This window comes from Ipomoea triloba, chromosome 4 (genome assembly GCF_003576645.1).
Source record: "Ipomoea triloba cultivar NCNSP0323 chromosome 4, ASM357664v1".
Taxonomy (NCBI): Eukaryota; Viridiplantae; Streptophyta; class Magnoliopsida; order Solanales; family Convolvulaceae; genus Ipomoea; species Ipomoea triloba.
This window is the reverse complement of record NC_044919.1, coordinates 35,227,157-35,244,760: the sequence shown is the minus strand read 5'-3', so window position 1 is coordinate 35,244,760 and position 17,604 is coordinate 35,227,157. Positions and strand designations below refer to the sequence as shown.

The window sequence follows — 17,604 nt, the reverse complement described above, 5'->3', positions numbered from 1 at the left end:
TGTAATATATTTCATTGTTCCCTTTTCGGAGTATGGTACGGGGAAATAATGCATTACCATATATAATTTATAAACACATACAGACAAGTTAAATTGGTTGTAAAGATAAAAGATGATGCAATTTCATGTTATAAAAACATATGAAACATGCATACATCTGGGTCTGATCTCTACCGGTTACAAAGCATTTTGGACATCTCTGATCATGTCATATAGACTGTGAAAGTGTTAAATTAATGCAAATTATAAATAGGAAGATATAGATAGATATTGATGATATACAACATGGATGTTATTCATCTTCCAGGTTGGGATGTACATTACATTTTTTTTTTTGAAACCATGTACATTACATTAATCAACCACTAAAACAGCTAAAGCAGGAAAGAACCCCCTTTTTCCTCTGCACAAACAAAACAACTTCACATGTATTAGAAACTACAAATTATAACAAATAAATAAATAATACTACGTAATAATATGTTTGCTTAAAGAGATATATAATAGTTGTGTATGTATTGGAGATGCTTCTAAACTAATATACTACTACTAATGCAGAATAGTTCTACTACATGGACTCCCAAATCTTACTCATTAAATTGTACTCATGGATGTGGCCATACTGATAAGCTACTTTTTTCATTTGGGTCCCAATACAAGTGTAAACATCAAGATTTTGCTTATGGGAGTAAAATTTGAGAGTAGAAAATGGGAGTACACAATATTTTCCGATACCAAATTCAATCTAAAATGCGTGAAATGTTCTTACTTTTTTCAAAATTTACCATTTACCATTATTATAAAAACTAGACTTTGAATTGAATTTGGTTCATTTGTCCATGACCAAATTAACATGTTATGACTTATGACCCATGTGCATGCATTTGACCAAGGGACATGAATCACAACAAAACCAAAATATACTATACATATAAAATATAATAATTTTGATCCCTAAATTATAGTGATATAGTCATTTTTCTCTTCAAATATCAACATATTATATTTTCCCATTTAATTATCTCAAAGTGGCTAATTTAACCCAGCCATTAATAGAACTCTCATATGTAAGAGAGTATGTAGCCTAGAAACTTAAATTTGGAAGCTTTTTCTACAATTTAAACTCTTAGTTAATGACATAGTGTATTTTATTCAAACTCTTAGTATTATATAAAACTACTTCAAATTTTACATTTTCAAGTTGGATGTTTTATAATTAATTACTTTAATTATATTAAAAATTGGGTAAAATTAACCACTTCAAGGATAATTGAGAGAAAAAGTTTTGATGTATTTACAATTGAGGAGAAAAAACTATATCAGTATAACTTAGTGGTCAAAAATATCGTAATCAATGCGAACCAGTCTTAACATGCGAACTACTAAATAGTTGCACCACAATTACTACGTGATTGCACTGCAACGACTTCCAAACATTCTTGTATCCCGTAGCGTGCAATCACGTAGTAAGTGCGGTGTAATCCTTCAGTAGTTCGACAATTATTACATGATTGCATGCTTCCAAACATTCCTGTATACCGTGATTATGAACACACACATATATATACATATATATATATATATAGAGAGAGAGAGAGAGAGAGAACCTTAACAGAAGCATCATTAATGGTTACAGTGGTGTTTTGATGATGATGGTGATGAAGATGAAGTTGTTGTTTATGGTGTGGGGGCGGATTTGAGAAGGCGCTCTGGTGTGGGGGCGGGATGGCGAAGGCGCTCTGGTGTGGGGGCGGGATTGCAAAGGCGCTCTGGTGGGGAGGCGGGATTGCGAAGGCGCTGTTGGTGGTATTATGAAGGGGAGGGGCAGTGGGTAACTCGGTCTTGTGTTGTTTTCTGTCGGCTCTGGCTTGCGTGAAAACCACTGTGTAATTTGTACCCTCCTCGCCTCCGCCGCTTCCACCTCCTCCCCCTTTCTGGTCCCATCCCCCAAATTGTGGCACTGACCTCCTCGGCCTCTGTATTCAATTCATTCATTCTTTTTTAATTTACTACTCATCGTAGCTAATCAATCAAAAATGCAATGCAATGCAATCAAAATATGTATGTAGCCATGTAGGCATATCTTAAGGTGAGACAGGTTAGATAAGATGGAAATGTATTCCCTCTATACTTTCTTTAGTATTTTTAATTCTTTTTAAATTTAATTTTGTTTATTTGTTTAATACGGAGTAGTATTTTTTTAAGGAAAAATGTCAAATAGACCTTTCAACTTTACTCAAAAGTGTAATTAGGTCCTTCAACTTTAAAAAATATATAATTAAACACTCGAACTTATCAAAATAAGACAAACAAGTCTAATTTACTAGTAACCAACAGGTTATGGTAAATTATCGACGTTGACCACCATTGATCGCTGCTAATCACTGTTCAACACTGTTAAAAACAATTACCGGTAACCATTTCCACCGAAAAAGACGACCGTACTAGTCATCTTCTCCACTGGAGATGGTCGCCTTCTCCATCGGAGAGGAAGACCAGAGGTCGCCATCTTCAATGGAGAAGGCGACTGCTGGTGGTCGTCCTCTCATTCGGCCACCTGATTTTAAAAAAATAAAAAATAAAAATTATGGTCTCCGAAATTTTTATTCACTGAAATGTAGCCGGAATCTTAAATAATCGGTTATTCATGGTGAATAACCGACTACTGGGTTTATATGCCCTAAAATGGCAAGTTTAAATTTTTTAAAGTTGAAGGGCCTAATTGCACTTTTTAGTAAAGTTGGAAAGTCTATTGGATCATTTTTCCTATTTTTAATGTAGTTTTTAAATATATGAATTTTATATAATAATATTAAACTTAACATTATGAAAAGTTGAAGTAGAAATAACTGCCGTCAAGTCTCGTTAATCGAATCAGACACATAAAATGCGACGAGAAGGAGTAATACATATGCTGGAAAATGTAATACTAATTAGGGATAAATTGTTTGTTTTTATAAGAAAAAATGTAGTAATATTTTTAACAAAAAAAATATAATATTTAGGAGTTCAATAATTATGACTTATGAGAAAATATATATAATACTAATCCAAATAAATTGATTGATTATTCCTTAAGAAAAGTGTAATAGGGAAATCCAAATAATAAGAAATATTTATAAAAGCACCCGTCTCATGAATGATTTTATATTAGATTTTGCCATATATATATCCCAACTCCTAAGATCAAATAATATAATTTTAGTAGGAGGTATGTGTGCATATATTTAAGATTAATCCGCATGCATATATGCAGGAGCTGCAAATTAAACATGAAATGATAATCAATTCAAACAATTATCCAATAAATGAAACATCAAAACACATTAATCATTAGCATTATCCAACGAAATCATCACGAATGTATATAACTACAAAACTGATTTTTAATTTTAAAAATAAAATTAAAAATAAAAATATAGAGATCAGAAATAAATCCAAAAAAATTTTAAAAAGAATACAGCTTGGTGTTGCTTACCTCCATATGGACATCCATGGCGATGGCGGGGTGGAGATGGAGGATCGGAGAATGGATAGAGGATGCAGTCCTCTTCTCACTTGCCTAAATGATTCTCACCCATATTTATACCTTCAATTCCTCTCTCCCTTTTTTTATGGATCTCTAAAAAATTAGCGTACTTAATTAGTTTACCACATGTTAAATAAAAATGAGATTTCATTTTGCATTTAAAAAAAAAAAAGAGTTAAATTTACCCCTAAATCAAAAAATAGCACAATTAGACCTCCTGATTAAGAAAAGTTTCGGTGAACCACTCAAGTACAATATAGACTTAATTTTACATATTTAATGGACGAAATAATGTAATTTTATTCAGTATTTTATTGCGGGTTAACATATATACCTTTTCCCATGATTCGATGGCAGTGAAGGAAGCGTCGCTCTGTGCATGACATCATTGTGGAGTTTGATTGTTTAAACTTCTGCTCTAATTAATATGATTGCTAATGGCATTGGGAACGTTACGGTTCGCCATGTCAAGAGATCAGCAAATCATGTAGCTCATGTGCTTGTACGAACGACTAGTTCTTCACTTCTTCTGTCCTTGGTATGTGGAATTCTTACACACATATTTATATTTCGGGTTAGATTTTAATTTTATATATATATATATATAATACAAATCAAAAGATCCACTTTAGTGATATTATAATCTAAAAAAAAAAAGAAAAAAAAAATGAAGAAAAAGAGTAAAACAAGTTAAATCTAATGTTTTAATATTGAATTGAAACTATTGAATGGAAAATTAATGATGAGGAAGTTAATTCTCAAATGAAATCCGACAAGGAAACTTGTCTCAACAACAAAAGAACTTGTCCTCAAATGAGTTCCAACAATAGATAACTAATCATTGTATGAACTTCAATAGTAATCTGACTCTAAATTAATCAAAACTTAATTTAATTACAAAATACCGGAAATAATTTTTCCAAAAAAAAAAACAAAAAACATCAAAAGCATTGTATTACACTTCACACATGGGAGGTCATCAACATTGTAGCCTTTCCATTATGCATCACTGTTACTGTTAGATATGCTAAAGATTACATATAACAATTCACGAGCCACATCACATCTATATCTATATTACAAATTAGCAACTGTAACACTAATGTTCAGACAACACCGGATAAACAGGAAGTATAAACCGTACAACATGAACAAGTTAACTATAATGGTGTCACGAAATCTCGATAATTAGGGATAAATGCAGCACTGGCTTCCAAAACTGGAGGGATCGAGCAAGATCACAACTTCTAGGCAGAGAATTCTCATATACAAGTGCCCCTATGAATCTTCATTGGGTTGCGTAAAGGAAGTTAGTTACTCCCTAGGACGAGCGAGCCAGAGAGAACTTAGTGCTCGAAGGCGTGAGAAGTAGTCGTTGATGGCGAGAAGAGCGCGGGCTGATTGGCGAGTAGTCAATATGTTATGCAGTTGTTGCAATGTCGACTGCCGCAGCTTATCAGCCTGAAATCAACATCTTATCATCCAACCCTATATATTGCTGTAAATTGAAATAAATAGGCGTGTATTAAATGAGTGAAAACAATGATCGAACACCTGGCATATAAACCCCTCGAGAGCTCCAACCTTCCCCATTGCCATGGCCATTTGACCCATATAATTCGCAACATTTCCTGATGAGCTTGAAGAGCCAAGAGTCCCGATCAGCGTCTCAGCCAAGGATTGCTGCAATGCCTCCATTCCCTGGGACAAGGTATCTTCAGCCTGTTGAGATGTCTCTTGCAAGTTGTGGATGGCCAATAACTGCTGTTCGGTTAAAGGCTCCAAATGGTTTATAAGCAACTACAAACACACGTGTCAGACTCTAGAAACTAGTTGATAAATTAAAAAGAAAACAGATAAAGTTGCATCGCAAGTATTGTTCAAGAAAAATGCAACATGCAACACAATTACAATGTTGCTAGCAAATCAGTGAACAAAAACTGTCTAAGTAGGTTTAGTGGCTATAAGATTCCCACATATGTTACTAAAATCTACATTAGTTTTATAGAGAAAAGAATTCCTAGAAAGTCACATGTCCATTGAAGAAGAGCAAAAGACCGGCTTTACCAACCTTGTGTAATCATTTTAGACAAGGAAATAAAAAGTGGCCCATACCTTAAGGAGTTCAGATGAACGAAATCCACCCAACCATAGGAAGCATCTTTCAGCAGGAGTTTTCCACATGCCTGATAAAATATGGAAGACATCACCTTTTGCAGCATCTGCTTTTATCCTGAAAATGTCATCATAGTGTGCCAAGATGCTATCCACAATAATGCGAAGTTCACCGTCACCAGCATGAGAATTAACAGCTCCTCTTAGCTCATTGATACGTTTATTTTGCTCATCCACCCAACGTGAATATTCTACATCGAATGCCATGGCTCCTAGAAGAATAAGAGTTTATGTAACATGAATTCAAATAGATACCATAAAATGGGTCATAAATGAGTTGCAAAAGGGTTCAAATATAGACCTTTTTATCACACAACATGGTGCTCAATCAGAAATTAAGTTCACAAGGAGTTACCATGAACCCCTTCCATGCTTTCACTAAACTCTAGTTTACGCCCAAAACACAACAAAGGTCTAAAGCCCTTGTATTTCAAATATGATTATATGAGCATCTTATAATCTAGATTTCCAAATATTTGACCAACTGCTGTACACAGACCTTTTCTCATGTTATATATTCTGCACTGCATAGAGGATCTACATTCCTCTTTCTGTGCTCTCTTTTCCTCTTTCATATGAACTTACTTTTTAGATCTCCAACAATTCAACTCTGAATTTCAGCACTACTTGCTGATCCTGGACAGCCAGGACCATAGTGTCTTAATATAGGGCATATAATTCATAGAGTTCCAAATAGTTACAAAACATAGTTTGTAACATAGCATATAAGGTGTTGAGATTTGCGTGTGACTACATAATTTGGACTTCCTACGCTAGTTAATTATTAGTTTCATCCTCAAACTCCAATCTATGTTTAGCCATATCAGGCAAAGTTCTTTGCTCTTTGACCAAAGTATATCAGACAATACAGTAATTTAGAAAAGGATAATATTATGTCTCTATTATTGCATCATCTTGTGAGATCTTCAGCAATTCTACAAAAAAACATTTGATATACCTTGCATTAACAAGCAATAATTTACATTAATGTGCACTTTATAGGGAAATCAGAATTTTAAACATAAAATGAGAAGCATAATGTCATGATTCAAAAGCACAAATGTATACCATTTCCACTCATGGATTGCGAGTGATCTCCTGAACTTGAAATAAATATGCCCTTCAATGAAAAAAGAATGCTTCATAAATTAAACTGTTCAGTTACAAAGACTAGTAATGCTGCAATTTAGCATCATCATCATGTTGTTATAGTTTAAGACTAAGTAACAACTCCAAATTAACTGCTCAGAAAAAACCTGTTGTCGAGCTCGCTGGAGCTCCTGCTCAATTTGTGACAGCTTCATTCTGCTGTTCTCTAACTGTTGGACATATGCCTACAGCAGCAATGGCACAGGTAAAGAATGAAGAGTTAAAATTTCACACATCATCATCATTTGAGATAAAGATTATTACAATAAAGCCAATTGAGAAAAATATGTATAGTACACATGCCCACCTCAAGGGTTAACTTTCTTTAAATTTGAAACCAGTATCAAGAAAATTCATGTGAACACAGAGGACAAACTCCAATACTCAAGTAAGCCTTGATCTCAACTTTAGTTAGGTCTGGATATTTTAATTTGATTCTTTTGGAAGCAACTTGGGGCTGTGGGCAAAAGCCACTTCAATGTAGGAGATAAATAGACCAGATAGCTTTGCCAACTTCAAATGCAGAATGAAAATCTCATACCATGTAGAAATTGAAACAGCAATTAACTGGGAAGCTATTTTAACCTCATCAGGTTGTTTAATGTACTAGCTTCTAAGGCTGCTGTTAACTCAAGAAACTGCAGATACAAAATTGATTTAACTTTCTTGATGCAACTTGGGAAAGAAAACCTAGCCATATTACTTTCAATGCAGATACTTCTTATCCATATTACTTTCAAATATAATAAAAGTTCATAGAAGAGAAAGTAGCTAGTAGCTATGAACAAATACTACATTGTAACAGAGTCAGTAGTACTCAAAAAAAAAAAAAAAGTTCATAGAAGAGATGTAAGAACATTGAAATATAATAAAAAGAGAAACATAAATGTACTCTTTCACTTGAATGGATAGCTTACTCCACATAGAGTTGCTTCATAACCACAATACTTTCAGATTGCCCACAAGGTTCACGAAGGAAATCTATGGTAGATTAATTTTCTTTATAAAATAAAACGAGATCTAAGGTAGATTAATATTTTATAGTAAAAACTAAAACAGAAATTTGAAATGTTGCCAAAACAGATTTAAGTTTGGTTAGCTGAATTTTTTTTTTCCAAGGAACTAGAATTCTTAAAAGTGAAGGAAAATTGAATTTTGCTGTTTGGTTCATGGAATTTTTTTTTCCAAAGGAACTTGAATTCCTCAAATATGAAGATTTTCTTTGGTCATCTTAGGTATCTTTTTTTCCATGGCATTTGGGAACAAAGTTCGACCTAGCATGACCAAACTGCCATCATATGACTTGATTGTATTGGACATAGTTTGGAGATGAAAAGTTATCAAATAATGCTCATTTAAATACTGCTATAATATTTATTATTTATTATAATAAAATATATAATTATAATACTTTAATTTAAAATATTTTAATTTATAAAATACTATTACTTTTAATCATTATTATTGTGTAGGGGCATATTGGTCTTTATATTCATTATTCCTTACAATTCTAAACCCAACCAAAAATATTCCCAATAATTTCTTTTCCTCCTACCAAAAAATTTCCAGTAATTTTTTTCCCATGGAATTTAAATTGCATTCATTTTCCAGGAACCAAACGGGTAATATATTGGAATGTATATTTTTAAAAAATGGCAATTAAATAGAGAGGACGCTACCTTTTTTCTTAAACGGCTCTTCCTTGCAGCTTCTCGATTTTGAGCAAGCCTGCGGAGTGTCTGCACACATGAAGAGTATTGGAGATTATCATCCCTGCATATTTTTCAAACAACTTGTTCATATTGAAAAGTTGTAGACCTTTTGATCTTTTGTCTTGTCACTGCCATTGGAAGCCACAGTGCCTAGAGATTGATCACTTGGAAACTGTAATCAGCATAAATAAATTGGTAATAATTACCTTCAAACAAAGGGAAAATTTTCTAGACCAACTAGAAGGGAAATGGAAAAGATTCCTCAGCCACATATCATTATCTTTAACATATGATCAAGGCATAGAAAAAGTGCAAGGTAGTTAAGAGGCACTTAATGAGCTAAAGGGAAAAACAAAGAAACTTTAGGAAGATTGAGCACCAGTGTGCAAAATGTTAAGTGTCAATTAATAGAGTTGGAACATCCCCAAAAGAGTTGAGTACTGACACTAGGAAAATTGAGATGAAGTAGTTGAGAGCATTTTGATTACCCTAGAGTTTTTATCTTCAGTATCTGCATCAGTTGATGTATCCGTCATAGGACTGATGTCTGTCATTATGGACTATTGAATGATCACTTCAGGTGGGGGACTTGAATTGCCTTCTGCAACAAACCAGACCACAAAATCAATATATATGGATTTGCAGAAATGAGAACTCTGCAAATGCAACATGAACAAACATCAAAAGACACCATGAGCAAAGATGGAAAGAGGAATAAGAAAGATCACTATTGGCTAAAGATTGGCACTTACTGATAACTTGATAAGTATCTAATAAAATGTACTTCAATGTTAAAATTACAAGATTAAAGTATTTTATTGACAGTGAGTCAAATATTAAAAACTACTAAAGATAACATCAATACTTGATTAGACTAAATAATACTCTAGTATAAAATTAATATGAATCTTCCAACTCTGTCTATGTTCCAAATAATAGTACTACTTCATATTATTACAGAGTCGGGGATGGAACAGAAAAAGTTTTCTAGGTTCCCAATACAAAGACTGATTTTTATGCTGGAACTTTTGAACCAACTCTCAAGATCAAAACAAAATTTTCTTTTGTGTATGCACTTTGATTAAAAAACAAAACCCATTCACAGTAATCATTAACATAACACAGCCAGGCAACTTAATTTCCATAGGAGCTCATGTTTTTTAGGTAGAATTAAGCCATAAAGGGATCTACAGTCAGACCAATCAACAAAACAAATCATTAGATCAAAGTGTATAACCAAAAAGTTGCTCAGAAATAATCTTCAAAAGCAGGATTATTACTTAAGAACATAGATACAGACATAAACCATATCAAGCTCAAACTCTGAGCCCTAGCACGAAGAATTTCTTAGCTCGACTTAATCCTATTCTCGGCATCATTTATAAATTAAAGTCAAATAGACCCTCTCGCATTAGAAAAGGCCAATAAAAATCAAGGAATCATCAGCATATCATCTTAGAGTATTCCATATATCGATAAATCGAATCAAAACTATAATCAAACTCCTAACTCAAAACAATTCAAAGAAATCAAGTAATCATCAAAATTTTCAAAGCACGATTGAGATAAGCTCACTAATCACATGAACAAAAACGGGAAGCTTACACGACGAGAATAAACAAAGGCTGGTTTCCAGTGGCTCCCAGTTGAAGCCTGCAAATACGATTCCTTTTTTTTATTATTAATACCTTCGAGATTTTCCCCTTTTTTGGCCGGTTTTTTTCACTTGTTTTTAATTTCCTCGAGCGGCGTTGCTCAGTAAAGCAGTGAAATTGATCAAGGGCTGAAGAACCGCCGTCGATGTGACTTCAGAACAGGTAAAATCCTCCCTGGCTCGGCGAAGACAAACGACGACGGAGAGCTGAAAAATGGGGGAAAACTACGTCACGAGTGACGTAGACTACTTGGTCGCGTTCGATGTCTTGATTGCCAAATTTGACTTTTGAGATACGCATAGCCGCATAGGTACGTACTTTTTTGGGTACGAAGTTTCAAAAAGTCAAACGCTATGAATTACATTTTCAGAGAAATACGTGTGCATTTTTTAGATAAGGTTTTGGTTATTACAGTGATACACTAAGACAATCTTTGTTGTTTTTGTGAAATTTTTGTAGTTATGATAAAAAAAATAAAAAATAAAAATAAAATCTGGAAAAATAAAAAATAAAAATAGTGTGCACAATTGGCGCATTATGCGCAAAATGGACATTTTTTTTTGTGGGGTCAACTTAAAGAGACAAAAACCTTGATCTTCCTACCCGAATTTGAATCCTTCTCTCGCGTGTCCCTTTCTCCTCTACATAAATCTCGAACAATCATACTTGATTATTTGACGGACAGAGCGGACAATTTAAGAAAAATGCAGTTACATTTTTGTAACTATTATGAACTTTGGATGTGAATATAAAGTTTGATTTGCATCAAGTGATACATGATATATAGTTCACTCAAAATGTATCAATACTACATTGCATTAAAGTTTGTTACGTTGTAACATATCAGTGCATCTTACCGTGCAAATTTAACAGACTATGCATTATCAAACTTGTCCCAATACACAAAAAATTCACAATATTTACAAAAATACAACAAAAGTTCACAATATTTACAAAAACACAATCACATTTTTAATGATGTTTAGCCTTGTTCATCAAATTAACTTATATTAATTGATCATATCAATCAGTCCACATTTATTTTTTTATGAAGAAACTTATTTTTATTTGATCTTGATTATATAATAGATCATATTGATCAGTCCATATTTTTTACGAAGAGACTTATTTTCATTTGATCTTGATATATTTGATTAAGTTGATTTATACTGCAATGAGTAATTAATTTGATCATTCTTCTTGTGATATGGACAAAAAGTGATATATAGACACAATGGCATCAAATTAAATTGGTTGCTAAATCAACAGTGAACCTTAACAGCAATTGATGAGTTTAATTAACAAAAATGAAAAAAATAAATAAAAATTAAAGGGTGAAAAAGGCCAGGAATGAACGACTTAAGTACTATAAATACCGACAAAATTAAACATCCTTAACAGTGTAAAACGTTAATCATCAATGAATCTTTTTTTTTTGTGTGTTTGTTTAAAATGAAAAGAAGTTTCCTCACGTCACCAATGAAACTTCCAGATGGCTCTTGGAAATTACAGATAGGTTTTGTTTTGTTTTTCGTTTTGCTTTTTTTTTTTAATTAATATCCACGGACTACAATCCTCGACTTTGTGGAATCTCATGATCATGATTGGCGATGATCTGAAATTTGTTCCATCCATCCATCCATATTCACATTTGTAGTATATATATGTTCTTCAATTCCCTCGCCAACAACGTAATTAACAAAGCTAATTAAAGTCGTCGTCATCTCACTAATAACTGCAGGCATTTCCTCTCTTTCAATAATTCCCCGATCCTTAGCCACCTCTGCATGCATGCATAATATGTACGTACGTACGTGACAACGTAACCCCATCCATCCAATGAAACGTTTTTGTTTTATTTTGTTTTATTTTTACTATGACTCGAACGACACGTCTCTTCGTTTCTTTGGGTTCGCTGCTGCATCCGGGTTGCCTTTCTTCATCATGGCCACAAACTCATCGTAGTTGATCCTCCCATCCTGCACATATCATATCATATTATATTTTCAAATACATACATATATATATATATATATATAGTTTTGAATGAAATTAAACCTGAATTGTGCTTTAAGTTGTACTTACATGGTCTGAGTCGACTTCAGAAATAATTTCTTTTATGTCTTTTCCATCACTCATGCCGAATTCTCTTAGAGCTTGCTCTAGTTCCTCAATTGTAATGTAGCTGCATGTCACAAACGAATCACATCACAAATTTCACTGGTCACATCGAGACTGATCATGTTCGAACTGGTTTGGCAGTAGGTTTAAGGTTGTTTTTGTTGAGCATGCAGTCCAACTATCAGTTTAGGCTTTGAGTTGACATAAAACACATGCTTCAATTTAGTATTAGAGTCATGCGGTAAGAGACTATGGTGTTGCTTGGAGCCCATCAAAGCAATTGGCCCGCACAGGGGTGTGTTGAGCATAAATATAATATAAACATAAATATGCAGTCTAACTATCATCTTAAACTTTTAATTGAGATGAAACACATGTTTTAATTGTTTTTACTTACCCACTATTGTCTTTGTCGAAGTATTGGAATGCGATGTATAGATGTTCTTCTCTGTCCATTCGGTTCATCTGCATTGTTGCTGTAATGAATTCTTCGTAGTCTATTGTGCCGTTCCCATCAGCATCAGCCTGGTTTAATTAATTTTTGGATGAATTTCAAATAATAATAATAAGTAGGATAAAATTAATTAAATTAAGAAGCTCAATATATATAAGTGGCATGGGAAATGGAATTGATTTAGGTAGGTAGCTTACAGCTTCCATGAGTTGCTTGACTTCGTATTCGGACAGTTTTGTCCCTTGCTTAGACAGGCCTTGCTTCAATTCCTCGAGGGTAATTGTGCCACTTCCGTCGGTATCCATGGTTCTGAACATGTCCTTCAACCCCATGATTTCTTCCTCGGAGAGGCAACCTGCGATGACCCTGAGAGCAACTTTCTTGAACTTGTTCATGGCTCTGAACTGCTTCAATCTATCCAAAACAGCGTTGTCTAGCGGCGTGTCTGGTGCTTCTCCGTCCTCCTTAATCCATGGATGATCTAATCATTTCATCCACACCAAAACATTCATCATCATCATCATATATATGCATTTGAACCCCAAACATAAGGGTGCCTCACGTCCCCTGTCCTGGGGATCAGAGCTTGAAGGGCCGAGGCCCTATCAAAGTATAAAGGAAACAGTGTCAAATAAGCCACTGAACTTATCGCTTTTGTGTAATTGGGCCATTGAACTTAAAAAGTGTGCAATTCAACCATCAAACAAGAAAAATTTGTGCAATTGGACCATTTTTACAAAACTTTTTAATTCAATTTGAGTTAAAAACATTTCAATATTGACTCCCAACTAGTATGGTAGAAGAAAATGCCACTCTTAATACATATACGTTAGTAATATAATTGGATTTTACCAGAAAATTTTTGTAAAAATGGTCCAATTGCACAAATTTTACTTGTTTGATGGTTGAATTGCACACTTTTTAAGTTCAATGGCCTAATTGCACAAAAGCGATAAGTTCAGTGGCCTATTTGACACTTTTTCCAAGTATAAATAAACTGCGAATTGAAGAAAAATTACAAAGAGAAAAATGCAAAAAAAAAAATTAATTCAGGGTTGGACTAGGGCCCCCAAATTTTGGGATCTGTGTTGTTACGCATCTTGCACGCCCTAAAATCCGGCCTAAAAACTTGTGAGAGAAGATAAAATGCAAGATGTGCATTAATGGCGTATGCAGCGAGGCGATCTAAGTACTTGCTTATTTTTCAAGATCTTACCCCTTACTTATTCATTGGAGGATATGATGAAGAATGTATATGTATGTAAATGTGGAGATGCATATATGCATGCATGCATTCATACTTAGGACTTCCAATGCTGTTAATCTTTGCTTGGGGTCGGAATTCAACATCTTCTTGACGAGATCCTTTGCTCCGGGTGAAATCGCCGGCCATGGATCGCTTGAAAAATCGACATGCCCACGCAAAATTGCATTGAATATTCCATTCTCAGATTCTGCACGCACATAGCAAAACATCCATCGTTAATAATCCTCATCCTCATTGAATGTATGTACTAAAAACAATGGTGTGTTTAGTATTTAGCTAATAGGAGATTTTTAAAAAATGTTTAATAAATTAGTTGTTTATTCAAATATTATTATTATCAAGAGATTGGTGCTTTGGAAAAAGAAATTTCTTTTTTTAAAATTGAGCATAATGTTAAAAATGACTGATTGGCTATTTACCAAACAGGTTCTATCTTAATTACCTGCCCAGAAAGGAGGAACACCACAAAGAAGAATGTATAGCATAACACCAACGCTCCATATATCAACTTCTGGCCCATAGCTTCTCTTCAAGACTTCTGGTGCAATGTAATATGCACTACCCACAATGTCTTTGAACACATCTCCTGAATATATATATGAATTTAAGAATTGAAAGCTCAGAATGAATAGCATTGAATGATAGATAGATAGATGTAAATGAGGGCAAAGATTTGATCCACTAAAAAATTTGACTCATTAATCAAATATTTAACCCGTCTCTCAGATTGAGATTCGTGAGGGGTTACGGTTAGTGGGTACCTTGTTTGTAGAAGACGGAAAGACCGAAATCTGTAGCCTTGAGAGGGGCATCTTCGTCTTTGCTGAGGAGGAGGAAATTCTCGGGCTTGAGATCCCTATGAATGACGCCCATGGAGTGGCAAGTGTGGACGATCTGGACGATGGTTCTGAGGAGGGACGCGGCGGCGCGTTCCGTGTAGTGCCCCCTGGCGATGATGCGATCGAAGAGCTCTCCCCCGGCGCACAGCTCCATGACCAGGTGGACCGAGTGCTTGTCCTCGTACGCCCCTTTCAGCTGTACGATGTTTGGCTGCCCTGTCAGGTGGTGCATGATCTGTACTTCCCGTCTCACATCCTCGATGTCCTCCTTGTTCACCAGCTTCCTCTTCGCGATTGTCTTGCACGCGAACTGCTCCCCCGTCTGTTTATCCGTGCACAGGTGCGTCACCCCGAACTGCCCCCTCCCCAGCTCTTTCCCTATCGTGTAGCTCGTCCGCACGTCGCTCATCGGCCGGCCTAGCACCGGCCCGATCGGCGTCGGCTTCGACGAGTGCCCCGGGGAGGGAGGCGTCGTTTTAGTCGCCATATTACCATCCTTTCCGTGCTCGGAGCCATTCTCATCTCCGCCGCCATTATGCGACGCGGATCCCTCCGCGTTCACCTTAGAGAGATAGTAAGTGAATGATTATTATAAAAAAGAAGATACCTTAAATAGCCTGCAAACAACAGCTTTTAGGGAGAGACTAATTCTAATAAAATCAGGCCTAACCACACAAATAAAACTAAACAATGTGAACATGGCAACCCATATTGTTGCAAGACAGTTTGTTTTTAGGTCTGATTGTTCAGAGTGGTTTTCTAACCCACCTTCCTATCTTTGTAATGTTTTGTCTTCGGACATGATTTAATGAAATGCTTTCCTTCTCAAAAAGATATATATATATATATATATACATTACTCCTTTACACACCTCGGCGGCCTTGTTTTCCGGGGCGGCTTCCGCTGATGCTTCGCCGGAGCAACAGTTCCCCATTTTTTTCTTCTTTTTAATTGGAAGAGCCCGGAAGAGGAGGAGGATGATGAGGAGAGGAGATGTGAGATTGCGGGGCGGTCAGCGGTGGCCTTCGCGGCGCGGGGCCGGGAGGGAGGGGAGAGAGCGAAAGCGGACAATAGTAGGGGGGCTGTGGGAGTGTCGTAGCTACAAAAGATTGTTTTGGCCCGGGGAGTGGAGAGAGAATAGAATAGTATTGGTGTATACATGAGAGAGAAAATGAAGGAGCTAATCTGAGGCCCAGAAATATTTGGATGCCGCATCACACCTTCTCCACTGGTCAAGGATTTTTGTTCCAACAGATTTTCCAGGAGAAGCATTTCTTTTTTTAAAACCAAATTAATTCTTTTTTCCTCTAATGTATATACTTTAAAATGGACAATTACTTTCTTGGTCCACATTTCAAAGTGAAAAAATCGGTCTGGATTAAATCCAAGTCGTGTTGCAAAGTTTAACTAAAGTCATGACTCATATTTTTATAATAATTTATTATAAATAAATTATTGAACATGCATCACTTTCTATATATATTTTGGACTTTAAAGTATGTGTTGTCATTTCGTATATATTCAATAGGTATCTATATGTTGAGACCATTATATACTATTTGTGCAAAACTAGTGGTAAATTATAATTCTATGGAATCCCTCTATAATGGAAATAAAAGTTAAAAAAAAAAATCAAGGCAATTGATCTCAATATAATAACATCTAAATACTAAGTATGATTTTGATTTTCATTCCTGATATGTAAATCCATATACCAAACACACCCTTAATTTATTTATTTAATACAAACAATATATTACAGTTTTGCTATAAAATACTTATTGATTATAAAACATTAAGTATTTGATTATATATTTATATTTACAATTATGTTATGTTATTACTTTATTTTATACAAATTATATATTAGAGTTTTTGATATATAATATTACAGTTTTAAACTATAAAGTCTAAATCTAAAAATAATAAGTGTGAATAAATGTTATATCATTAATTTATGTTCATTTTTTTCGTTACATTTTTTTAATACATAATGTTATACGAGTTGTACTATGCAGTATTTGGACAAAATGTTACCATGCATATGCATTCACCATATATTTTATTATCTTCTTCAATAATAATTATATATGCACATTAATACATTATATATTGGAGTTATGTATTCGTTATTTCTTAAAATATAAATATCAAATTTATAAAAATATTTTATATTATTATTAGTATTTAAATAATAAATAATATAAATATATAAAATCTAAATAAATTTAAGATTTTAATATAAAAAAAACTAATATTAGACACTTATTTTTGCGCATCGCGCATAACAAATACTAATATTATATATAAGACTTCAAATATTGATGATATATGCAATTCTATTATGCTATTATTATTTTTTAAAAATTGTCTATTACATTTTTATTAAAAAATATTACATTTATGATATAAACCATTATATTGTCAAATATTCATTTTGATTAGATCAAACTGCAAATTATTATGTAGACCATGATTCATATTATCATATAACAGTGTGAATTATGAATATAAGGTACATTTTTAATATACTAAAATAGTACATTATATGTGTACTTAATATACATTATTTGATACACTCTTGTACTTCAATAGGTTGAGAAAGTAGTTATGAACAATACTGCATTGTAATAGAGTTATTAGTATTCAAAAAAAAAAATACATTATTTGATAATATATAAAATAATGTATTTGAATCAAAT

The 17,604-nt window shown here is 34.0% G+C and overlaps 3 protein-coding genes across 4 annotated transcripts; all 3 read right to left on the bottom strand.

Moving 5' to 3' along the window:
• Positions 1 to 100: 100 nt before the first annotated feature.
• LOC116017644 (splicing factor, proline- and glutamine-rich-like) lies at positions 101 to 3,590 on the bottom strand. Its single transcript, XM_031258267.1, has 3 exons — positions 3,479 to 3,590; positions 1,608 to 1,976; positions 101 to 403 (listed from the first exon to the last, which is right to left on the bottom strand). Exons 1-3 carry the CDS (start codon positions 3,494 to 3,496, stop codon positions 359 to 361), a joined length of 432 nt encoding a protein of 143 aa, XP_031114127.1. The 5' UTR covers positions 3,497 to 3,590; the 3' UTR covers positions 101 to 358.
• Positions 3,591 to 4,498: 908 nt separating this feature from the next.
• On the bottom strand, positions 4,499 to 10,499 carry LOC116017643 (transcription factor TGA2.1-like). 2 transcript variants are annotated; one of them, XM_031258264.1, is made up of 9 exons: positions 10,171 to 10,499; positions 9,054 to 9,166; positions 8,672 to 8,737; positions 8,533 to 8,592; positions 6,961 to 7,038; positions 6,773 to 6,824; positions 5,645 to 5,916; positions 5,084 to 5,329; positions 4,499 to 4,990 (listed from the first exon to the last, which is right to left on the bottom strand). In XM_031258264.1, exons 2-9 carry the CDS (start codon positions 9,117 to 9,119, stop codon positions 4,844 to 4,846), a joined length of 987 nt encoding a protein of 328 aa, XP_031114124.1. In that variant the 5' UTR covers positions 9,120 to 9,166; positions 10,171 to 10,499; the 3' UTR covers positions 4,499 to 4,843. The 2 variants fall into 2 exon arrangements, with proteins under 2 accessions (XP_031114124.1, XP_031114125.1); XM_031258265.1 differs by having other exon boundaries at positions 10,254 to 10,499.
• Positions 10,500 to 11,552: 1,053 nt separating this feature from the next.
• LOC116016647 (calcium-dependent protein kinase 34-like) lies at positions 11,553 to 16,004 on the bottom strand. Its single transcript, XM_031257001.1, has 8 exons — positions 15,774 to 16,004; positions 14,824 to 15,463; positions 14,505 to 14,648; positions 14,097 to 14,249; positions 12,993 to 13,276; positions 12,739 to 12,866; positions 12,306 to 12,405; positions 11,553 to 12,199 (listed from the first exon to the last, which is right to left on the bottom strand). The coding sequence occupies exons 1-8, from the start codon at positions 15,834 to 15,836 to the stop codon at positions 12,095 to 12,097; spliced, it is 1,617 nt and encodes a 538-aa protein (XP_031112861.1). The 5' UTR covers positions 15,837 to 16,004; the 3' UTR covers positions 11,553 to 12,094.
• Positions 16,005 to 17,604: the final 1,600 nt, after the last annotated feature.

Coding starts and splice junctions, on each gene's coding strand:
- LOC116017644 (XM_031258267.1), bottom strand. Junction 404..1,607: donor TTAATGATGCTTCTGTTAAG/GTTCTCTCTCTC, acceptor TTGTTTGTGCAG/AGGAAAAAGGGGGTTCTTTC.
- LOC116017643 (XM_031258264.1), bottom strand. CDS start 9,119: ATGACAGACATCAGTCCTATGACGGATACATCAACTGATGCAGATACT. Junction 8,738..9,053: donor CTGAAGATAAAAACTCTAGG/GTAATCAAAATG, acceptor TGCTGATTACAG/TTTCCAAGTGATCAATCTCT. Junction 6,825..6,960: donor TCCAGCGAGCTCGACAACAG/GTTTTTTCTGAG, acceptor TTTTCATTGAAG/GGCATATTTATTTCAAGTTC.
- LOC116016647 (XM_031257001.1), bottom strand. CDS start 15,836: ATGGGGAACTGTTGCTCCGGCGAAGCATCAGCGGAAGCCGCCCCGGAA. Junction 13,277..14,096: donor AACAGCATTGGAAGTCCTAA/GTATGAATGCAT, acceptor TGAAATGATTAG/ATCATCCATGGATTAAGGAG. Junction 12,406..12,738: donor TTCGACAAAGACAATAGTGG/GTAAGTAAAAAC, acceptor TGTGACATGCAG/CTACATTACAATTGAGGAAC.